The 22,223-nt window shown below is 41.7% G+C and overlaps 1 protein-coding gene across 2 annotated transcripts in view; it reads left to right on the forward strand.

Moving 5' to 3' along the window:
• Positions 1-22,223, forward strand: part of ptpn13 (protein tyrosine phosphatase non-receptor type 13) — a 294,978-nt gene that overhangs the window by 67,013 nt on the left and 205,742 nt on the right. For both annotated transcript variants that reach the window (XM_073065248.1, XM_073065249.1), the window contains exons 5-6: positions 6,278-6,463; positions 8,352-8,430. In XM_073065248.1, the coding sequence (XP_072921349.1) occupies positions 6,278-6,463; positions 8,352-8,430 (265 nt within the window). The remainder of the gene's footprint in view (positions 1-6,277; positions 6,464-8,351; positions 8,431-22,223) is intronic.

The following is a 22,223-nucleotide window of genomic DNA, read 5'->3' on the forward strand; positions in this document are numbered from 1 at the left end:
ATAGATGACTCCAGGTTACCGAAAGCTGTACTCCATAGAGAGATAGTTGGTGCCTTGTGCAAGAAGTACAAAGACCAACTTAAGCATCAGCTCTCTCAAGCAAATATCGAGGTCAGTGAGTGGCTTGTGACAGAGACCGCTGGAGAACACTGATCCACAAAGCAGCCAAGAATTTTGAGGAAACCAGAGAGCAACTGCTGAAGAGAAGAGGGGACGCAGGAAGGATCCTACTACCCAAGCGCCCACATCCCAGCTGTTCCCATGTCTCCACTGCTTCACGGTCTGCAGACCCAGAATTGGCATCTACAGTCACCAACAATCATGCTGTTGTTCTTGAGGACTCTTCTTCACTCATGATCTTTGCAAGCGAAGAACCAGCCATCATCATCATCACATTGTCAACCAGAGTTGTCTAATGTCATCATTATAATCATACCTTCTAGGTTGGTTTTGTGTTGAGAATCTTTCAGTTGAAACTGGCTTAATCTAGATATAATGGTGTAATTGAAGGTTTTTCCCTCTGTGCATTCAGGCAAAGACTACAATGCACTATTATGCTTTGATTTTAAAGAAGTATTTGGTTGCTACCAAGTTTTGCAGTAAGGCAGAGGAGTTTAATTCTTACTATAACTGAATGGATCAAAAGTACTCTTTTTGTAATTAAGTTTTGTCCATCTTGGCCACATGTGTAAGTGATTACATTTCAGTGATTTTGTATGAATGTTTTAAATTTAACTGTGGATAAAAGGAGAAACAAAACAATTGTCAGTGTTGTTCCACCATTAAATATCCTGTGAAGCAATATAAATATTGTCACTTTTACTTGCTTACTGCTATACTGAATTTTGTATATGTCAACCTCTCTACTAATAGTCATTAACTACAAAACAATGACTTTAGAAATTACTGTTGAATTATGAATAATGTTTACTGCTCGAAGTGGAGAGTTGTAAACCAAGCAGATTTCTTTTGGTACAATAGCAAATATAACACAAGGTTTCTAAACAAAAACACTTTTGTGTTGAATTTATATATACAGAAGCTCTAGCTTTTCAACCATGCTTGATGTTGCTGCTGACATGGTATATGACAAAGAAATATAGTGAAGGATTGCTTTAATTATAAAACATTTGCTTGTGAATTCAGATTGTAAGACATCTTGGATGAGTTCCATTCTTAGCTACTACTCCTTCTCTGCCACCACCTCTACCGCCATCAATTCCCTTGCCCACATATCCCCGCCCCTGTTGTTATGTGGCATGAGTACATTGTAATGCAAACAAGAACTGTAAGTTACACTACTATGTATACAAGTAGTACAAAAAGAATTAAAAAAAAAACAGATTTACATGGGTTCAACCTCCATACAGATATCTGATGGCAGAGGGGAAGAAGCTGTTCCTGAAACGTTGAGTGTGTGCCTTCAGCCATTTTGTGCCATGATGAAACTCCATCATGGCAGAAAATGGCTGAAGGCACACACTCATCAGAGAAACCTCAACATCAGAGAAACTGACACAGATTGGTGACTTTTCTGATGTACTGCATTTTGTGCCATGATGGAGTTTCCTCAACATCGGAGAAACTGACACAGATTGGTGACTTTTCTAATGTACTGTATTTGCATTTAGTGTGCTGGGTTGACCCTGAGCTTCCATTTGCTTGCCTTGTTAAATTCTCAATCTCGTTCCTACTTTGACCGATCTGCTAGTGGCCTTCAGCCGCTGTTCTAATGAGGTCCAATGTAAGCTTGGGGGTTCAATAGCTTTTTGGAACCCACTTTCACTGTATCAGACCTGGCTAGTTTTATTGTTGCTTATCCATCTAGAATTTTAACTTGCTTTTCTCTTTCACTGTCTGATCTGTTGGGCATTTCCTAAAGCTCTGACATGTATTTTGCAGTTTTCACATTTTTTTTCTTTGCTTTTTCTTTCTAAGTTTCATCTTTTTCACTAACGTTCCCCATTAATTTACCAACTATATGGCTTTATCATCTTCGGTTGTCCATCGGAATCCGATGACGATGTCCACTCCTTTAACGGTGAGATCTTTGATGACTATACAGTCCTATCCTGGACCTACAAGTTCTGTTGCAGGTGGGACATGTATTTGTGGTAGTGGTGGTAGTGATGGCAACCATGGCTGCATTTCTCCTGGCTCTCTTCTGCTGTCTTCTGGTTGTTCTTTCCATCTCCAGAATACGAACCCCATCCCTACACAGCTGTTGCCAAGTGTTACGGTCAGCAGCAACATCCTCCAGGTCCTCAGCTCTGATCTTGCACTTCCTTAAAGCGTTCTTCATCTGATCCTTATAGTGCTTCTTCGGCCCTCCAGCTGAGGGTCGACCATGATGTAGCTGCCCGTATAACATTCTGCGGGGTAGCCGACATGGGGGCATCCTTATCATGTGCCCCAGCCACTGCAGCTGACGCTGGGTGATCATGGCCTCAATACTTCTGCAGTTGGTCTTTATAAGTATTTCAGTGTGAGGCACCCACTCACACCAGGTAATTCCCAGGATGCGCTGAAGGCAGCTTATGTGGAAGCACTCCAAGGACTTGATGTGACGGCTGTAGGTTACCCAAGCTTCACAGCCATAAAGGAGGGTGGTGACACAGACCGCTTGGTATACAGTGACCTTTGTGGAGGGACGAAGGCTCCTGTTCTGAAAGACTCTACACCAAAGTCTCCCAAAGGCAGCTGATGCCTGTTTAATGTGGCTCTAGATGTCGTTGTCAATCCTCAGAGAGAATGCTGTCCCAGCTATGGGTAAGTAGCCCCACTGCCTTGTGGTAAGTCTGTTGAGACAAGGCTAAGGGAGCACGCCCTGACAGAAAAGCAATGCGCTGGCGGTGCGTGATAGGCAGGCCTTAACAGACCAAGGACCCGGCAGCCTCCTGCAGCCAAGATGTGGGACTGGTTGTCCTGGGATCACCCTTGTCACCGGGATTTACTTCATGGTGAAGATAGAGATACTGGGGATGGCGCACTCCCTGTGGCACCTGTGGCTTTATCAACAGTTTAACACTAAGGCAAAGCTTGTGTCACACAATCAGGAAGATTGCTTTCCTTGTATCAGTCTCTCAACCCATCCTCTGCAACTTAAACTAACTTCATTTTCTTGAGGGTACTCGCAATTTTTACAAAGAAACAGTAGAATCTATGAAAGAACACACACAAGATGGACAAATAACAAAAGCGATCTACTACAAAAGATCAACTAGCAAATACAAAAGAAAAATAATAATAAATAATTAATAAATATTGAGAACATGAGTTGAAGAGTCTTTGACAGTCCATAGTTTGTGTTCAGTTCAGTGTTGGGTTGAGTGAAGTTGAGTAAAATCATTCCACCTGGTTCAAGAACCTGATGGTTGAGGGGTAATAACTTCTCCTGAACCAGGTGGTATGGGTCCCAAGGCCCCTTTACCTCCTTCCTGATGGCAGCATCGAGAAGAGAACGTGGCCTGGATGGCGGGGGTCCTTTATCAATGCTGCTTTCCTGCGATAGTCTTCTATGTAAATGTGCTCAACGTTGGGGAGTCCTGACAAAGAGTCTTTGAGTTGACATGTTAATTTAGTTTTACTTTCCATGGATGCTGAGTGTTTTCAGCAGTTCATGTTTTTATTTTGAATTTCCAGTGCTTGCAGTTTTTGAGATGTCTACATTGGGAAAGCCATGTAACAATTATACAAGAACTCGAAATCTGCTGTTTAGATGTTAAACCAATAATATCAATAATAGTGACATACTTAAAATAAAGTATTCTTTGATTTCAGTCTTTCTTCACAATGAAATTGAATACACAGTAGGCTTGATTTTTCTAGAATTTCAAGGAGTTTGTAAGTTATGTGCCACCAGGCTCGCTCAAGGACTCCTTCTATTCTGCCACTATAAGACTCTTGAATGGGTGTCTTGTATGATAAAGTTGAAATCTTCATCTCACATCCTACTCATTATGGTTCTTGGATCTTATTTGTCTACCTTCAGGAAGTTTCTTCTGAAGATTTGGGAGGGGGGGAAGCAAGTTGGCATTGGAAATTGAAATACTTGTGGGGAGTATTGAGGAATAGAAGGGTCTCTGGAGGCAGCAGGTCAGGTCAATAAGGTAGTTAAGAAGCCGTTATGAATCAGAACCAGAATCAAAGTCAGGTTTAATATCACCGTCATATGTCGTGAAATTTGTTAACTTAGCAGTAGCAGTACATTGCAATACATGATTAAAAAATCAATTGGAGTATATACGTTTGTGTGTGTGTGTGTGTGTGTGTGTGTGTGTGTGTGTGTGTGTGTGTGTGTGTGTGTATTAAACAGTTAAAATAAATATAGAGCAAAAACAGAAATAATAAGTAATAAAAAGTTGTGGGGTAGTGTTCATGGGTTCAACCCCTATTTAGAAATCAGATGGTAGACTAGATTATGGAACGTGTCATTAGCCGTATCATAGAATACAAAAGGAGACTTTATACACCTTTACAAAGCATTAGTTAGACCATAGCTGAAGTACTATGTGCAGTACTGGTTGCCACAATATAGAAAGGACATGATATCACTGGGGAGTTTGAAGAGGAGCTTCATCAGGATGGAAAGTTTTATTTATGAGGAGAATCTGGAGAGGCTGGGTTTGTTTTCCTTGGAGTGAAAAAGGTTGAGATGGGACATTATATGCAAATCATCATAAGAATACTTCCCCAAATTGCTGAAGTGTGTAAAATCAGAGGGTGTTGGTTAAAGGTAAGGGGCTGGATCTTTAGAGGGGATTGGAAGATTTTGTTCACCCAGAGGATGGTTAATATCTAGAATGTGCTGCTTGAGGAGGTGCTGTAGGTAACGACTTTCATAATATTTATTAAATAATTTGACAAATACTTGAAATGCCAAGCCACAGATGACCATGGGCTAAATGATGAAAAAGAAGATTAGTAGAGATTGGTATTTAATGGTTGGCACAGGACAAGGTGCATTTACGAGCCTGCTTTTTTGTTGAATGAATCTGTGCCTATATAGTTATAAATAATTTAAAAATATAAAGTATCATATTAAGTACAATGTACTATTAGAAAGAAATCTATCTAACACCACTATCTGTAATTAAAACGATATTGGAAGTAAACTTATCTTTAAAAAAATCCACAATATTAAATTTCTGCTAAGTTTCTAAACTCAAGGTGTCAATACATTTTTATCAATTTGGTCCTGTATGCTATACCTTCTTAAAAATCTTTTTCTTTAGCGGGTTCCCCACTTAGCCAGTTTATTTCTTAGGGTTGGCTGCTTGTCAAGCAAGGAACACCCAGAAGCCCAGGAGCAGCTAGGAACCTTAACACTAGTGTTGTGGTGGGGTGAACTGGTTTTAGTTCCCTGTTCTGGAGGGGATGGAAGATCTGATCATGGATAGTGATCAGATGGCAAGCAGGGAAGTTTGCTAAGCTGGGAAGAGATACTCATATTGCCTGTTTGAATGCCTGTTGTAAAATAATTTCCACAATGCATTTCACAATTCTTACAAGAAGTGGACCCCTTGTGACTTTATTAGTCCAACATTTTTTTTAATGAGTATCACTGTGGAAATAATAAACTGATCACCAAATCTTTCTAATTTAATTAATTGGATCTGACATATTCATTTTTGGAAGTCAATTTTGTCATATTCTTGTAGCTAGAATCATAATTCACTTATTTTGGAGTTATAGATTCTGATTCTTATAATAAAGAGCACAGCTGTGATCAATTCTCATTAACAAAAGTAATTTGCCTGTGAGTGTCTTCTCATCAAGTTGTCTAATAAGCATTTTGGCTTCTTATTACCTAGTTTGTAATTCAGTATCAAAGTTGTGCAACTTTGCAAATTTGACCGGAGTCAGAATTTTAAGTTGTGCAAGAAAGGAGATTGGGTGACTAAGTTCAAAGGATAATGAAGCATGGCTTGGGAAATGACAGATAAAAGGAACACAGTGCAAATTTATGGGTTTTGAAATTGTTTCCTCGTGGTCCAAGAAGTTCTCCGAAATTTGTAGTAGGTTACGGCCATCATAAAAAAACAAAGTTGCTGTTGTTGATGGGATTGTTTTATAATTCACCTTTATAAAATTTCCCCTGCATACTTTTCTAAATAGAAGAGCTTATTCCTTTTTTCCATAACCTCCCTGGCAGTGAAGCAGCATGCTTGAAATTCCTCGTGTCTATTGAACTAATACTCTTCAGATTTGAACTGTGCTCTTTTTAAAAAAAAAGAAATGCAACTGTATTAATCTACAGTTTTTCTGATTTTTTTAGCCAATGAAACTTGGGGAACACCTGAATAGCATATTATTAAATATGTGTGAAGACCTGATGTGCACAAGAGTTTCAATGAGAACCATTCTAGATGCTTGCAGTGCTCATATCCGCAATAGCAGCTGTGAACCAGCTTTCTCTTATGTCAAGCAGCTGGTTAAACTTGTCTTGGGAAGTTTAACTACTGTAAGTACAATAATGACATTCTGTTATTTTTTACATTTTATCATTAAAATTTCTTGACCTTTCACTCACCTTCTTAAAAATGTGTTTGTGAAAAGTCAGATATAAATTTCTTAACACAAGAGACAGCAGATGCTGAACTATGAAACAACATGCAAAGTGCCAGAGGAACTTTGGGCAGATGAAGGGCCTTGTCTGAAAATGTTAACCGTACATTTTCCTCCATGGACGTTGCCTGGCCCACTGTATCTCTCCAGTGGTTTCTGTGTTGCTTGATATAAAAATGTTCTCTATTTTAACTTCCTTTAACCATCTTCTCCTGGTGGCTGGAGTGATGGAAAACAATGACTATCAGATGATTCACTTCTCGGTGCCCCTCAGGATGATGCTCAATTTCCTCCCCAAGTTTCAGTATGAATAGTCCATCAGCAAAATGGACATGCCCTTCACTGGAAAGAGTTCCAAGAAAAACTGAGGCTATAACATTAACTATTGTATACTTTTGACTTTAGAAGAGCCTTTAATTCTGTACTCCAAGATAGACTATGGAGAATTCTTTTCAAATTTAGCTCCCTTCAGTTATTGGTCTTCAGTCTACACCTGCTGTATGTTGTTATGTCAGCTGTGATTCTAACCATTTCATTCACCGCTGACCCATCCCAGTACAGCCTGATGTCAGGCAGAGCTATCTCATCATTTCAGCCCTGAGTTTCCTTTCTCATCTCCGTATTGCACTTCATTTCCAATGAGCTTTCCATTGGAGTATACAGGTGGAATGGGAAGAATTGCCTCCACTCTGGAACAAAGTTATTCCAGCATGAGTCTTCCATCAGCCGTGTGTGGGCAACATTTTTAAAAAGACACAAGCTTGGAACCTGAGTCATCATTAACACAGTGACTGAAATGAATGGGTCTTTTTTTAAATATCAGAAAGGCACTGATCCTATTCCAACTCTCCCTTGCTGCATCACACCACTCCCCTGACAACAAACATACACAAGATCCTGCAAACCAAGATCACTTTCCAAAGATTGGAAGCCTCTTTTCTATGAATGCAGACAGTAGGTGCTTCAAACACTGAAATAGTATAGTTAAGACATCTTTGCAAAATCCTCCAAATAACAGAGTCAGCATCCCATCCTGGTCCAATCTTCTCAGCATCAAGGCTTAGTTATCCTCAGTCAGCAACAATGGGTGGGTCATATTATCCTCATAGTTCCCACTAAACTCCTGAAGTGTTCAGCTATAAGAGTAAGATTTCCATTAGGAGATTGTTCGAAGATGTTTCCAACGACTGATGTAATGACATTGGAGTACCTGGTCCATGACTGCTCAAAATGGTAAATGAGCATCTCAAGTGAGGATCACCTGGAGGTTGAGTGAAGCAACGGAAACTGAGCTCAGATCATTTCAAATAACCCACATAGCTATACCGCCAGGCACCTCATCCCTCACCTGTAGTGGAATATACATATTCTATGTAGAACTCTTCAGACACCTCAGAATCTGCAGAAATAGTGTGACAGCAAGATATCCTTGACCTTAAGGGTCTACTGGGGGGGGGGGGGGGGGGAGATTAATGAAACTACACTTCTTTAAAAACCACGGTTAGTCTCAAAGATGTTTAATGAGGGAGTGTATTCCAACGCAACATATGGAGACCGTATTCAATGAGAAACATCAGTGATTTTATTGGTGTGTTGGTTGCTTTTATTCTTTCCTTCCCACTGTGTTGCCTTTTAAGACACTGGGTATTAGTTTAACGATAAGAAACATGAATCTTCACTTTACATAATAACCCAATTTTATTATGGATATTTAACAAATCTAAGTTACAACTGATCAAAGAGAAAATGAACTTTACTGAAGTGTAATTTTTTATATGTTGTAGCTTAATCAGCATCCAGTCAGCAAGTTGGATCGTAACCAGGAAATTCGGGATCGACTAAGGGGCAAGGGTTTTCCATCAGGTGAGTTGGCATAAAGCTCAGCTATTGAAAATGTTTAAGAAGGCTTGAGTGCAGCCAACACAGAATATGCTGCTGAGCAAACACAGTCCCTGGTTTGTACTGCAGTGTTCTTCAGCAGCATGATGACATGGTAACACAAGAATTGAATCAGCTTTTGGGCATGAATTGTGCTTAACATGACACGTAGCTGTCGTCTTCCCTGAGGTAGTGGGCACTGACTGCCATATTGGATGGAGCATTTAATAAGTTTCAAATTATTGAGCCCTGCACTGGTAGTTGGATCTAATAGTAAATTTGTCAGCCTCTTGAATTCCCATATACAGTAGCAAATCGCAAAAGTCAGGAAACTCATGGGAAGAGCACTATTTAAAAGAATTATTTTATCTCACCCAGCTACTGGTTTGTTCTGATGTATTACATTTCACCTTTTTTATTGTTGATCATTTTCTTATTAGAAAACTAAATTGAATGTTCCCGGTTGAACATTTTGCAGCTGACTGTAGTGACCATCTGAATACTCTGCCCAGGGCAGAGATATTCTGCTGCCCACATTTAGCTGAAAATATCAGTCATCATCATCACCACCATTATTATGTGCCATGTTGTATGACATGGGCGATCATGGTGACCATGAATGTTCTGGGAAACTTTCTACAAAGTGGTTTGCCTTTGCCTTCTGGGCAGTGTCTTTACAAGATGGGTGACCCCAGCCATTATCAGTACTCTTCAGAGATTGTCTGCTTGACATTAGTGCTCGCACAGCCACAACCAGTACATCGTGGCTTAGCTGCCTGGGTACTCCTGAGAAATGGATCACAGCTAGGGAGAGAGAATCTAGAACACAGAACAGTACAGAATAGGAGCAGGTCCTTCGGCCCTTGATGTTGTGCCAAACTAATTATATGCCTGACTAAACAACTCCCTTCTGCCTACAGAATGTACATTTTTCTCCATTCTCTGAGCATTCACACACCTTTCTAAGAACCTCATAATGCCTCTATCATGCTTGCCTCCAGCACCACAACTCAAGTGCAATCCAGTCTCCCATAACTCTGTGTGAAAAGAAAACTTGCTCCACATATCTCCTCAGTGATGAACTTCCATTTCTTTGTTGTAGATGCAATGCCTTGATTTGGTCTGGTGGCCTGTCGCACTTGGATGTGTAATAGTGAAGTAAGATTGAGGTTGATTGGGCGATAATCAATGCAGCCCGTCTAATGCAAATCACATACCTGATCAGTCAATTGCATTATAACCAATTTGCATTACAGTAGAACAGCTTGTAAATGAAACGGAGGCCAATGTTTGACTCCTATACAGACTTAGTCTGCCTCCTATACAGGCATGAGTAGCTTTCTTTGTCATTTTCAGGATCAACATACAGAAGAGACTGGATGTATAGGTGGCCTCGCATCAGCTGTCTGCCCTTGCTTGTTTTTGGCTTTTTTATCAGTGAAGAACAAAGAATATTAGTGGGGATGGCCTCAGAGAAGATAGTGTTGTGGTTTCTCATGCCCCACAAACAACCAGGAGATGCACAAGATTCTTCAAGAAGTATCAAACTTTAATTTGCAAATCAAAGCTGAGACAGTCATTGAGCTAGTGGCCGATTGCCCACCGATCCTTGTGCATAGCATTTTTTATAGCAATCTCCCGGTTTAGTTGCATTAGCATATCCAATCGGTCTATAGTTGCGTATCATAAGTACATCCGCCACTATTGTTTCTACCTATTGACTTAATCATGTTCTAATCTACATCTCTTAGCTACCTCTCATTAACACACCATTGTCTTCTACATTCTTAAGATTTCATTCTCCTACTAAATTGGATACATGCATAGCAAATAGCAAACTCAGACTACATAATCTACATCAAAGCTGACTACATAGTTTTGGTTACACAACAAACAATGCAACTTTTATACTCCAATATATCCCCCCCACACAGAGAAAGAAGACTAAGAGTCTGCGCACAAACGCCCCAATAAACTCAAGCACATATTCCCAAATCTCGGGTTAAACTATAATTTTCTGCGCCAAGACCTCAAAGTATTCTCTCCCTGTTACCCTGGGCTGCTGAGCCAAAAACCTGTCCCTTTGTACCTGAGACAGGGAAAAAAACTCAGAAGCCCTTACAATCTACTCCCACACTGTCGTTTTGCTCTTGTTCATCCTGCAGGTGTTGTAGGCTGTAACAATACTTCTTCGGTGCTTCTTTCTCCACTAAGCTTGCTTCAGTAATTGCCACGAGTATCGGAAATTGTTTGGTTGCAGCACGCACTACAAGAGACTTGAGACAAGGAAGAAAACAGCACAGCACAAGCGCACAGCTCAACAATACAATACTGACAGTTATTGCCATTTTAGTCAGCCATGCTCCCCATCCTCCGAGTCTACTTTCTAACCAATCAAAGAACTGATGTCCGAACCCTGCATTCTGTTTAACTTCCTTTCTTAGACTTTTCAACTTATACATTGCCTTAGTAAACGATCCTTCTGGACTAGTGTTATTTGGTATAAAAGTACAGCACTTCTCTCCAAACATTATTCTGTGCGCATACCTCGCACTGTGACAAGACAAAGTCCACTGAAGCCTGTAAATAAGGTGACCAAAAACCATCCTTCTTTATTTTCTTTATCACTTCCCCCCTTGCACAATGGTCAATCCCATGCGCTTCTGAAATCAGAATCGTCAGTAGAGGGGTGGGTGCTACCAACAAACCGTCTTCCGTGCTCCACAAGCCTTCCAGGTTCTGCTTGGCCCCCCTTCGTCTCCACATTGTCTGTTCTGCCAAAGTTGCCTTACCTTGTATTTCAATTAGGTCCTCTACCTCAGGTTCTGGAGCTAGGCTTACCTGGGGGCAATGACAGCTGATGTACATCCAGATGCTTTTCTGGCTGCCTCGTCCGCAGCTTGATTTCCCTTTGTTATTACATCATTTCCCTTTTTATGTGCCTGGCATTTTACTATAGCCAATGCTTTAGGTTTCATTATGGCTTTTATTAAGTCTAGAATTTGCTGACAATGTTGTATGGGATCTCCGCTGCTTTTTAAAAAACCTCTCTGTTTCCACACTGCCCCGAACAAATGGCATACTCCATGAGCATATGCCGAATCAGTATAGATGTCTACTTTCTCACCTTCCATCATTTCACATGCAGCTGTCAGGGCTTTGATTTCCGCTAGTTGGGCGGAACACGGTTGGGGACAGGACTTCATCTTAATAATCTTATAGCTCGACTGATCCTGCTGCACTACTGAGAACCCTGAGTGATTTCCATCATAATCCCTATAACAAGAGCCATCTACGAACAGAACCTTTTTATCTGCATCCTCTAGTGGTTCTGACCGTAAATCTGCTCTCAATTTGGCAAATGCCATCATCTTCCCTACACAATCATGGGGTTCTCCTTCATAGCCCAAAGGGATGAAATCGGCTATATTACTGGTAGTGCATCTCTGTATAGTTATGTCTGGAAATGTCAATAGCATCTGATATGCTGCTATCCTGGCTGGCGTCAGCACAAATTTCCCTCTTTCCAGTAATTCTGCTACTTTGTGGTGTGTGTACAGAGTCACAGGATAGCCCAGGGTTACAGATTATGCCTTTTCATATGCATAGTACAGCGCCGCCAATCCCTGATAACAGGGTGGATACCCCTGAGCCACCTCATCTAGTCTCGTACTGTAGTATGCTATCGGCTGCTTTGCTTTTCCTGTGCCTGTCTCTTGTGTTAGAACCGCTGTGACATAACCCTCCTGTCGGTTGGATACATACAAATGAAAAACCTTCTCGTAGTCAGGCAAAGCTAATGCTGGTGCTGACTGCAATTCCTGCTTAATAGTATTGAAAGCTATCTCCACCTCTCCATTCCACCGTAAGCCGTTCTTCAAATTTGTATGTCCTGCTTCTTTCATTATCTTTCTCAAAGGTGCCACAATCTCAGCATATTCTCCTATCCAATCTGAGCTGTACCCTGTCATTCCCAAAAACGTCATCATCTGCCCTACAGTCTGGGGTTTTGGGGCCTTAGTTATTGCCTCAATCTGATCTGGTGCTATCGCCTTTACTCCCTTGGATATGACCCTGCCTAAGTATTCCACTTGCTGCTTGCAAAATTGCAGTTTCTTTTTGGATACTTTATGTCCTCCGTGCGCCAGCTTTTCTAACAGAGTTATAGTGTCCTGCTCACACTGTTCCTCGCTGTGGGAGCAAATCAACAGGTCATCCACATACTGTAACAATGTACTTTCCAATGGCATGCCCTCTAGGTCTGCCTTCAACACCTGATTAAAAACATGTGGTGAATGTTTAAACCCTTGCGGCATTCTGGTATAGGTATACTGAGCACCTCTGTAAGTAAATGCAAACAAATACTGACACTGGTCAGCCAGAGAAATGCTGAAGAAAGCCGAACACAATTCAATCACTGAAAAGTAACTTGCTTCTGGTGGAACATTAGTCAAAAGCGTGTGTGGGTTGGGGACTACCGCTGGCCAGTCCTCTACCACATCATTTACCACTCGCAAATCATGCACCAATCTCCACTTAGATTTATCTGCTTTTAAGACCGGCAGCAACGGGGTATTGCATGGACTGTTTGTTCTTTTAAGCACTCCTATTGCAAGCAACCCCTGCACTGTCGATGCTATTCCCTCTTCTGCTTCTGGTCTTAGAGGGTATTGTGGTCTCCTGGATGGAATTGCTCCTTTTTTCAGCCTTATTTCCACCGGACTAGCTGTTTTTATTTTCCCTACGTCCGTGTCATGCTGTGACCACATAATAGTCGGCAACTCATCTAACCTTCTATCTTTCTGCTGGCCTCTTTCCTTTCCCAGCAATGGCAGGTGTGGTTGGGGAGTTATTTCGACCTCTCTCACTGTCCCTACCATATCTACACTTACCATTATTTTAATGCAATTGTTGTCTTCTGATATCCACACCTCTGGCGTGATTTTCCTCCACACTGTTACGGTTTCAGCACTCTTAACTAAGGGTCCTAAGTCTTTAGACTGATATCCCTTGTTTACCAACAACGTTATGTGGGGCGCAGCCTCTGGTATCCTGTGCCATTTTTCTAAAAAGATGTTCCACTTAACTCGTAAAGCTGCCCTTTGCTTTCCAATTATCTCAGCCTCCCCTTCCAAGTGCTGTTGGGTACATGCCTCCAGGTGCCATCTCTCCTCTAACTCCCTGTTCTGAGTCTCGTCAAAAATCACTGTACAATGTAGCTCAGATTTGGGCATTACAGCCCTGGGTAATATAGCCTGCATGCCCTTTTTCCATTTTTCCCAGGTTTCCTGAATCTGATCTGCGATGTCTCCTATCCAAAAGACATTAGCCTTCTTGTCTTCTCGCATTATCAATTGAGCCCCTGCTCTTTCCACACTCAACCCATTTCTGGTGCATTCTAATTTTAATTCCAGTTTCAATAAGGCATCTCTGCCTAACCAATTAATCGGAGTTCCTTTAGATACTAGCACCAGCAAAACAATTCCTTTATTTCCCATTCTCAACTGCACTGGAGCCGTGTACTGTGTCAGCTGTGTTTTCCCCGAGAACCCTACCGTCTTAATAAACTTTCCTGACATGAGAAGGTGAAGGGCGTACTGTGGCTGTACACAAGTGTACGTGGCTCCAGTATCTATCATCATTGGTGTCAGTTGCCCTTCTAACATAACCTGAACAATGGGTTCCTCGTCTGCCTCCCTTGTTATCATTGGGTAATGTCCATTCCCACTCGAGTTCTCGGGGCACCCCTAATACCTCGCATAGGGGTTCACAGGTCCGCTTGGGCCTGTGGGGGCTGGTCCTTGGCTAAACTTTAGTTCCCTTCTTATCGGTTCCTGCAGGTGTGTGACAGGCCATGGTGTAAACGGACAATCTCTTCTCGTGTGACCTGGCTGACTACATCCCCAGCACAATCTCTCTTACCTCTCTTTCCCCCTGTTTCCTCACTGGTCCCCTCTGCCCATAGCTCCTCTGTCCCCCTCCTTGGGACTTCCAGTCCTGTCTGGGCTGTTTGAATTTAGTCTGTTCCTGATAGGGCATTTGTGGGAATGCTCCTCCAAAGACTTTGATTATTGGCATGGGGTTTTCCGGCCCTTGTCTTACAGTATGATCGGTTCCTCCATATAGCAGTGCTTTGTCCAGTTCGATGGCTGTACTCGGACCGGTGGTTGCTGGCAGCATCTTTTTGCTTTTCTCTTTTTCCTTCTTTTTGAGTTCTTCGAGCTGCATTTGTATTAACTTTCTTTGCAGCTCTTCCTGCTGCTCAGCCAACCTTCATTTGTCTTTCCGGTATTTCTCAACTGCATGGACTACGTCGTCTCTAAATTCTTGTGGGGTCTTTGACGTTAGCCCAACCACCTCCTCCAGTTTGGATTTTACTTGTGGCGGCATTGCATCCAAAATGCTATGTTGGAACAGTGAGGTCATAAATAAGCTATTCTGCACCTCTTGCTCAGTCTCCAGTCTCCACCTTTTCAACTGGGTTTCTACGTAGGCTGCTGGGTTTTCAGTGTCTCCCAGTGGATCCCCTTTTAAGGCTTTGGGGTCCACTTTGGGTGGATAAAGCTTCCTGAGGGCCTGCCATACCCTCTGCCTCACTCTGTCAAACCCGTCTCCATCAGTTCTCGGGTCGTTCGAGTTTACTATGCCAGCCATTTCCATTAGTTTGTTAAATTTGGAGGCTCCCATCAACCTTATCAATAGTGCCTTCAAATCTCCCATAGCCAATAATCGCCCACCGTTTCTTCTTCAAAGGCTTTAATCCATTTCCCTGCTCCTTCATGTAGATTGGGCAGAGTGTTTTTCAGCCCTTCTAGGTCCTGGGATCCCCAAGGGATGTACTGCACTTGTCCTGATCCTTTAACTAACAACGGCATCATTCTTCCTCCTTCTTCCCACCTGCCCTGGCTCTCCTCCTCGCCTGACTCCCCATCTGTCTCAGGGTATGTCTTTATTGCCTCCCACACAAATGTCTCCGGGGTCCTCTTCTTCCCTCGGTCTCCCTGTGGAGTCCTTCCTTTCTGTCCTGATTCAATACTTGGTTGGCCCCTGGAGTATTTTTCGCATCTCCTCTGGCAATCCCCTCTCAGTAATTTTTCTTCACTTCTTATTAGCTTATTTGTACTTACCCTCACTGTAGTGTTCTCGATCAATCCTCTGAGCCTCCTGTTAACCCCCAATTTTGCCAGATTCTTTGGACCGGAGAGACCCTTCGGCAGTGGTTCCACACTTCTGAGATTCCAAGACCTCCCCAAAACCAACAGAATTCTTAGTCCAAAGCGCTTACCTTTTGTTTGGGTGCACCCTTTATTCTGTTAGCCTTGTGGGGGTCCCTAGAGGGCTGGGAAGCGTCCCCAATCTGCCATTTCCTTTCCGCGGGTCTCTTTCCCGTCCTGCCGCGGTCGCCAATTTTGTTGTGGTTTCTCGTGCCCCACAAACGACCAGGAGACGCAGAAGATTCTTCAAGAAGTACTAAACTTTAATTTGCAAATCAAAGCTGAGACAGTCATTGAGCTAGTGGCCGATTGCCCACCGATCCTTGTACATAGCATTTTTTATAGCAATCTCCTGGTTTAGTTATTAGCATATGCAATCGGTCTAGGTCTATAGTTGCGTATCACAAGTACATCCGCCACTATTGTTTCTACCCATTGACTTAATCATGTTCTAATTTACATCTCTTAGCTACCTCTCATTAACACACCATTGTCTTCTACATTCTTAAGATTTCATTCTCCTACTAAATTGGATACATGCATAGCAAATAGCAAACTCAGACTACATAATTTACATCAAAACTGACTACATAGTTTTGGTTACACAGCAAACAATGCAACTTTTATACTCCAATACTAGCTGCCCGGGTTTAATCATGTAGAGCTTCTTTGGGAAAGTCACGCTCCGAACAGGTACCCACCCGGAGGAGAGAGAATGAGTGCCTAAGGAGATGTGGTGTATTACTCAACCGGAGATGTGGGAGATTCCTCCAAGAGGGGAAAAAATTCAAGTGTGAAATGAGAACGAATAATTTGGAAGTTTAGAATCTTGCCTTGATCTCGCTTATTTTCCACACTGCCAGAAACTGTGAGGGCACTGGCCTCCATTTCACTGACATTGTTCTACTGTAATACAAATTGGTTAAGTGTAATTAATGGATTAGGAACACTATTTGTATTACACGGGCTGTAGGTATTAGTTATAGCACAATCACAGTCCTGAAAACCTGTTAAGGTTTGTGCTTTGAAGGCAAAAGCCTGTTCTTCTGTAACACAACTTTCTAAACTAGAGGATCCTTAGGAAAAGAACTGTTGAATTATATTAGAACTACCAATATTTCTTTTTTTTTGAGGATCTGGATATCACTGGTTAAGGCCAATGTTTAATGCCATGCTTAACTGCGCGTGAGATGGTACGGTGCTGCAGTCCTTCTGTTGAAGGTGCTCTCAGTGTTGTGCGGGGAGGGAGTGCCAAGATTTAGACCCAGTAGCAATAAATGAATGAAAATAAGCCAAAAGGATGGGTGACCTGGTGGTGGTGGAATCCCACATGATGTGGTGTTCCCATGCATCTGTTACTCTTGATTATCTCAAGTAGTAGTTGCAGTTTTGGAAGCTGCTGCAGGAGTATCCCAGGTATGTATCTGCATTGCACTTTGTCACTGGTGCACACTGCAGTTGCTTTGTGCCAATGTGGCAGGAAATTAATGTTTAGGGTGGTGGATCGGGTGCCAGTCGAGCAAGCTGTTTTGTCTTTGATGGTGTTAAAAGATTGCATTTCCTGGCATTTGGAACAAAGAACAATGCTGGAAGAACTTAGTGGGTCAAGCAACATCTGTGGAGACATAAGTTGTATATTCTTGTTTCAGATCGAGACACTACACCAGGACGCGATCTGAAATTTCAACGTACACCAGATGCTATTTGACCCGCTGAGTTTTCCAGTGTTCTGCTTTTGGCCTTGTAGGTGTTCAACTTCTCCTGACTGCTTGAGCTAATCAATTGTTATCCCAAAGGTTAACTGCACCCTTCCACTGACTGTACATGTGTTGCACAGAGCATTTTGCCCTTTGAGGTGAATAAGATTTTCCTCCCTGTGCTATTGCTTAGATGAGAGCCTCCAAAAATCATGATGAGATTCCTGATGAGAGCCGATTCTGAAAATCAGGAAGTCATGCCCAAAGCTCATCAGACTGGGCCATAACATCACAAACTGCTGCCTCCAGCTTTGTTACAACTCTCCTTCAAGAGGTGCAGGCAGCCTTAAAATAACATAAGTGGCAATTAATTTCTCACTCCCCAGTGAAGCAGATTGCTGTTGAGAGACTTGGTAATGTCTAAGTCTGCTTCATGACAAATTGTCTGCATGAATTTCTGTGTCTTCAGGGTAAATCAGATTTCTGTGCCAGTGTTTACATGCGAAGGTGAGAGGAACTAGAACTGTGCAAGAAGCTGGATGTGCTTCCAGTTAATCTGTTGATAATAAAATTTTGTGTACGGGTTTACAAAGGACATTTTGACGATCAAGTGCATGATTACAGAAGTTTGGAATGGTATCAAGTGACATTTAATTTACTAATCAGGCATAAAAAAACCCAATTGCAAATGTGAAGAAACTGCTGAATTATTCTGCAACATCATTATAATCACAATTCACTGAATGTCATAAGTTGTTCATTATTTTAATTGAAAATTGTTTTCGTTAATTTTGCTCATCTTAACATTTTATATTAAAGGTACTGGTTGAATATACAGTATAAAGGCCAAACAAGAGAAGATCTGCAGATGCTGGAAATCCAAGCAACACTCACACAATGCCGGAGGAACTCAGCAAGCCAAGCAGCATCTATGGAAAAAAGTACAGTTGACGTTTTGGGCCGAGACCCTTCAGCAGGACTCAATATATTGTCGACTGTACTTTTTTCCATAGATGCTGCCTGACCTGCTGAGTTCCTCCAGCGTTTTGTGTGTGATACTATAGGAGTCCAGTATTTCTCACTTAGGAATCCAGTTTTCTCACTGGAAAAACATACAATAAATTTAAATTGGTACAGTGTGAAAAGGAGATGAGATGTAAAATGCATTTGATATTCTGCAAGCTGCGGCAGAGAATAGGCAAGCTCATACGTTTGGACAGACGCTATCTGAAGTGCACAGTATGTGGTTTTTTTGGTACCGTAGATTCCGGACTACAGAACGCACCTGATTAAAAGCCGCAGGCTCTAATTTTAGAAAGAAAATCAATTTTGTACTTGTACAAGCCGCACCGGATTTTAAGCCGCAGGTGTCCCACGTTGTAATATGAGATATTTACACAGAAAGATATTACACGTGAGGATTTTTTAACTTTTAATTAAATCCGTATGGTAACATAAACAAATACATATTGCAAATGCTTTTTTTCGAACCGTGCCTGTAACACGGCTACTTTTAAAAATACATACGTATCGGTAACACACAAATTACGTTGCATATACTTTTTTACTGAACAGTGCACGAACAACATTCCAATATCTCCTAACGACTGGTAAAAAAATATATATACTGCAGCCTACCAGGAAAAGTTATTGATCACCTTTAACTTAAAAGCTGCATCATATGTTTGCAGCGTTCTCGCGCGGGTCTAATGCGCTCGCCCCCTCCTTTCCGTTTATCGCAAACCGGTATTTTCCCCACAAGACGCGGCGAAACTGGATGTGACGTCATAGCATCCCGGGATGTAGTACAGAAAACAAATATACTTAAAACACTTCTAACTTTAACTAGAAAATACTAACAAATGAATTACTAAGCGAAAATATTATAAACTAAATAACTGCCATAAAGGCAGCACAATGCTTTTCTTCGAGTGTTTTCCATGTTGATGAGGGTGAGTACAAATGACTGATTTACAATAATTTAATTGTGAAAGTGCGCTTGATTTATCGTACAATTTCATTGGACCTCTGTGAACTACTCATCAATTTTATTGGTCTACTGTTACGAGGCAAAATATTTTTGGCAGCATGAAAAAAAACCACGCATTAGCCGCACCGTAGTAAAGGCCGCAGTGTTCAAAGCTGTTCAAAGCGTGGGAAAAAAGTAGCGGCTTATAATCCGGAATCTACGGTAATTTATTTTATTGAAGTTTATCATCAAACAAGCATTTCCATAAGATGTATTTCAGACACTGTACATATATATCATATAATCATATATATCACAAATCTACAAAGTATTTATCTGAGATATACACTTATAGAAAAGAGTGGAAAGAAAAACAAGCAAAAGGAAAGAACTATGTACAAGTAGGAAGTGATTTTTTTTTTACAACATATTCATTGATTTGTGAGAATAAAATCAGGCCTATGAGGCATTATGTAGTTAAACCATTTTCCCCAGTATGAATCAAGTTGTTCCAGCTTATGATTAACAGATGCTGTTACCTTCTCCATTTTGTAAATGTCCATTGTAATTTTCATCCACGTATTTAAAGTTGGGCTCTCCTGTGATAACCATTTCCTAGTAAGAGTCTTTTTACCAGCCACCAACAGTATATTCATTAAATATTTATCTCTTTTCAACCATTCTTGAGATATATATCCAAAATATATGGTCTTACTCTCCAAGGGTATTTCACATTTAAAGATGTATTGTAGGGCATTGTGTATCTCCCTCCAATAGTTTTTGATAACAGGGCAGTCCCAAAAAATATGATAATGATTTGCATTTTGATTTCCACAATTTCTCCAGCAAACAGGAAGGTTCCACACGGTAGGCTTATTCAGAAAGTCAGAAGGCATGGGATCCAAGGAAGTTTGACCAGGTGGATTCAGAATTGGCTTGCCTGCAGAAGGCAGAGGTTTGTGGTGGAGGGAGTACATTCAGATTGGAGGGTTGTGACTAGTGGTATCCCATAAGGATCTGTTCTGGGACCTCTACTGTTTGTGATTTTTATTAACGACCTGGATGAGGGGGTAGAAGGGTGGGTTGGCAAGTTTGCAGATGACACAAAGGTTGGTGGTGTTGTAGATAGTGTAGAGGATTGTCGAAGATTGCAGAGAGACATTGATAGGATGCAGAAATGGGCTGAGAAGTGGCAGATGGAGTTCAACCCAGAGAAGTGTTAGGTGGTACACTTTGGAAGGACAAACTTCAAGGCAGAGTACAAAGTAAATGGCAGGATACTTGGTAGTGTGGAGGAGTAGAGGGATCTGGGGGTGCATATCCACAGATCCCTGAAAGTTGCCTCACAGGTAGATAGGGTAGTTAAGAAAGCTTATGAGGTGTTAGCTTTCATAAGTCGAGCGATAGAGTTTAAGAGATGCGATGTAATGGTGCAGCTCTCTAAAACTCTAGTTAGGCCAGACTTGGAGTACTGTGTCCAGTTCTGGTCGCCTCACTATAGGAAGGATGTGGAAGCATTGGAAAGGGTACAGAGGGGATTTACCAGGATGCTGCCTGGTTTAGAGAGTATGGATTATGATCAGAGATTAAGGGAGCTGGGGCTTTACTCTGGGGAGAAGGAGGATGAGAGGAGACATGATAGAGGTGTACAAGATATTAAGAGGAATAGACAGAGTGAACAGCCAGCACCTCTTCCCCAGGGCACCACTGCTCAGTACAAGAGGACATGGCTTTAAGGTAAGGGGAGGGAAGTTCAAGGGGATATTAGAAGAAGGTTTTTCACTCAGAGAGTGGTTGGTGCGTGGAATGCACTGCCTGAGTCAGTGGTGGAGGCAGATACACTAGTGAAGTTTAAGAGACTACTAGACAGGTATATGGAGGAGTTTAAGATGGGGGCTTATATGGGAGGCAGGGTTTGAGGGTCGGCACAACATTGTGGGCCGAAGGGCCTGTAATGTGCTGTATTATTCTATGTTCTATGTTACTATCATAATGGGACTTCTGAGAGGGTGTGATAAAATACCTTATCAAGTTTTTCCATCCAAACTCCCTCCATTTCTCTGAACTGGTACACTTCCATTGATACCTCCATATTGTTGTCCATTCTTCCTCAGATATAATTATCCCTCCTTCCTTCTCCCATTTTGTTTTAATGTATGAAGTCGAATGTGTTTTAAGATTTGACAACCCCTTATACATGCTTGAAATAATTCTTCTACCATTATCTGAATTATATGCTTTTCTAAATAGCTCTATCAAGCATGTATCCACTTTGGTTGCAAGAACAGGAAAACAGATTATTATCTGAATGTTGGCTGATTAGGAAAAGGGGAGATGCAACGAGACCTGGGTGTCATTGTACACCAGTCATTGAAGATGGGCATGCAGGTACAGCAGGCGGTGAAAAAGGCAAATGGTATGTTGGCATTCATAGCAAAAGGATTTGAGTACAGAAGCAGGGAGGTTCTACTGCAGTTGTACAAGGCCTTGGTGAGACTGCACCTAGAATATTGTGTGCAGATTTGGTTCCCTAATCTGAGGAAAGACATTCTTGCCATAGAGGGAGTACAGAGAAGGTTCACCAGATTGATTTCTGGGATGGCAGGACTTTCATATGAAGAAAGACTGGATCGACTAGGCTTATACTCACTGGAATTTAGAAGATTGAGGGGGGATCTTATTGAAACGTATAAAATTCTAAAGAGATTGGACAGGCTAGACGCAGGAAGATTGTTTCCGATGTTGGGGAAGTCCAGAACGAGGAGTCACAGTTTAAGGATAAAGGGGAAGCCTTTTAGGACCGAGATGAGGAAAAACTACTTCACACAGAGAGTGGTGAATCTGTGGAAGTCTCTGCCACAGGAAACAGTTGAGGCCAGTTCATTGGCTATACTTAAG

Source organism: Hemitrygon akajei, chromosome 13 (genome assembly GCF_048418815.1).
Source record: "Hemitrygon akajei chromosome 13, sHemAka1.3, whole genome shotgun sequence".
NCBI classification, from domain to species: domain Eukaryota; kingdom Metazoa; phylum Chordata; class Chondrichthyes; order Myliobatiformes; family Dasyatidae; genus Hemitrygon; species Hemitrygon akajei.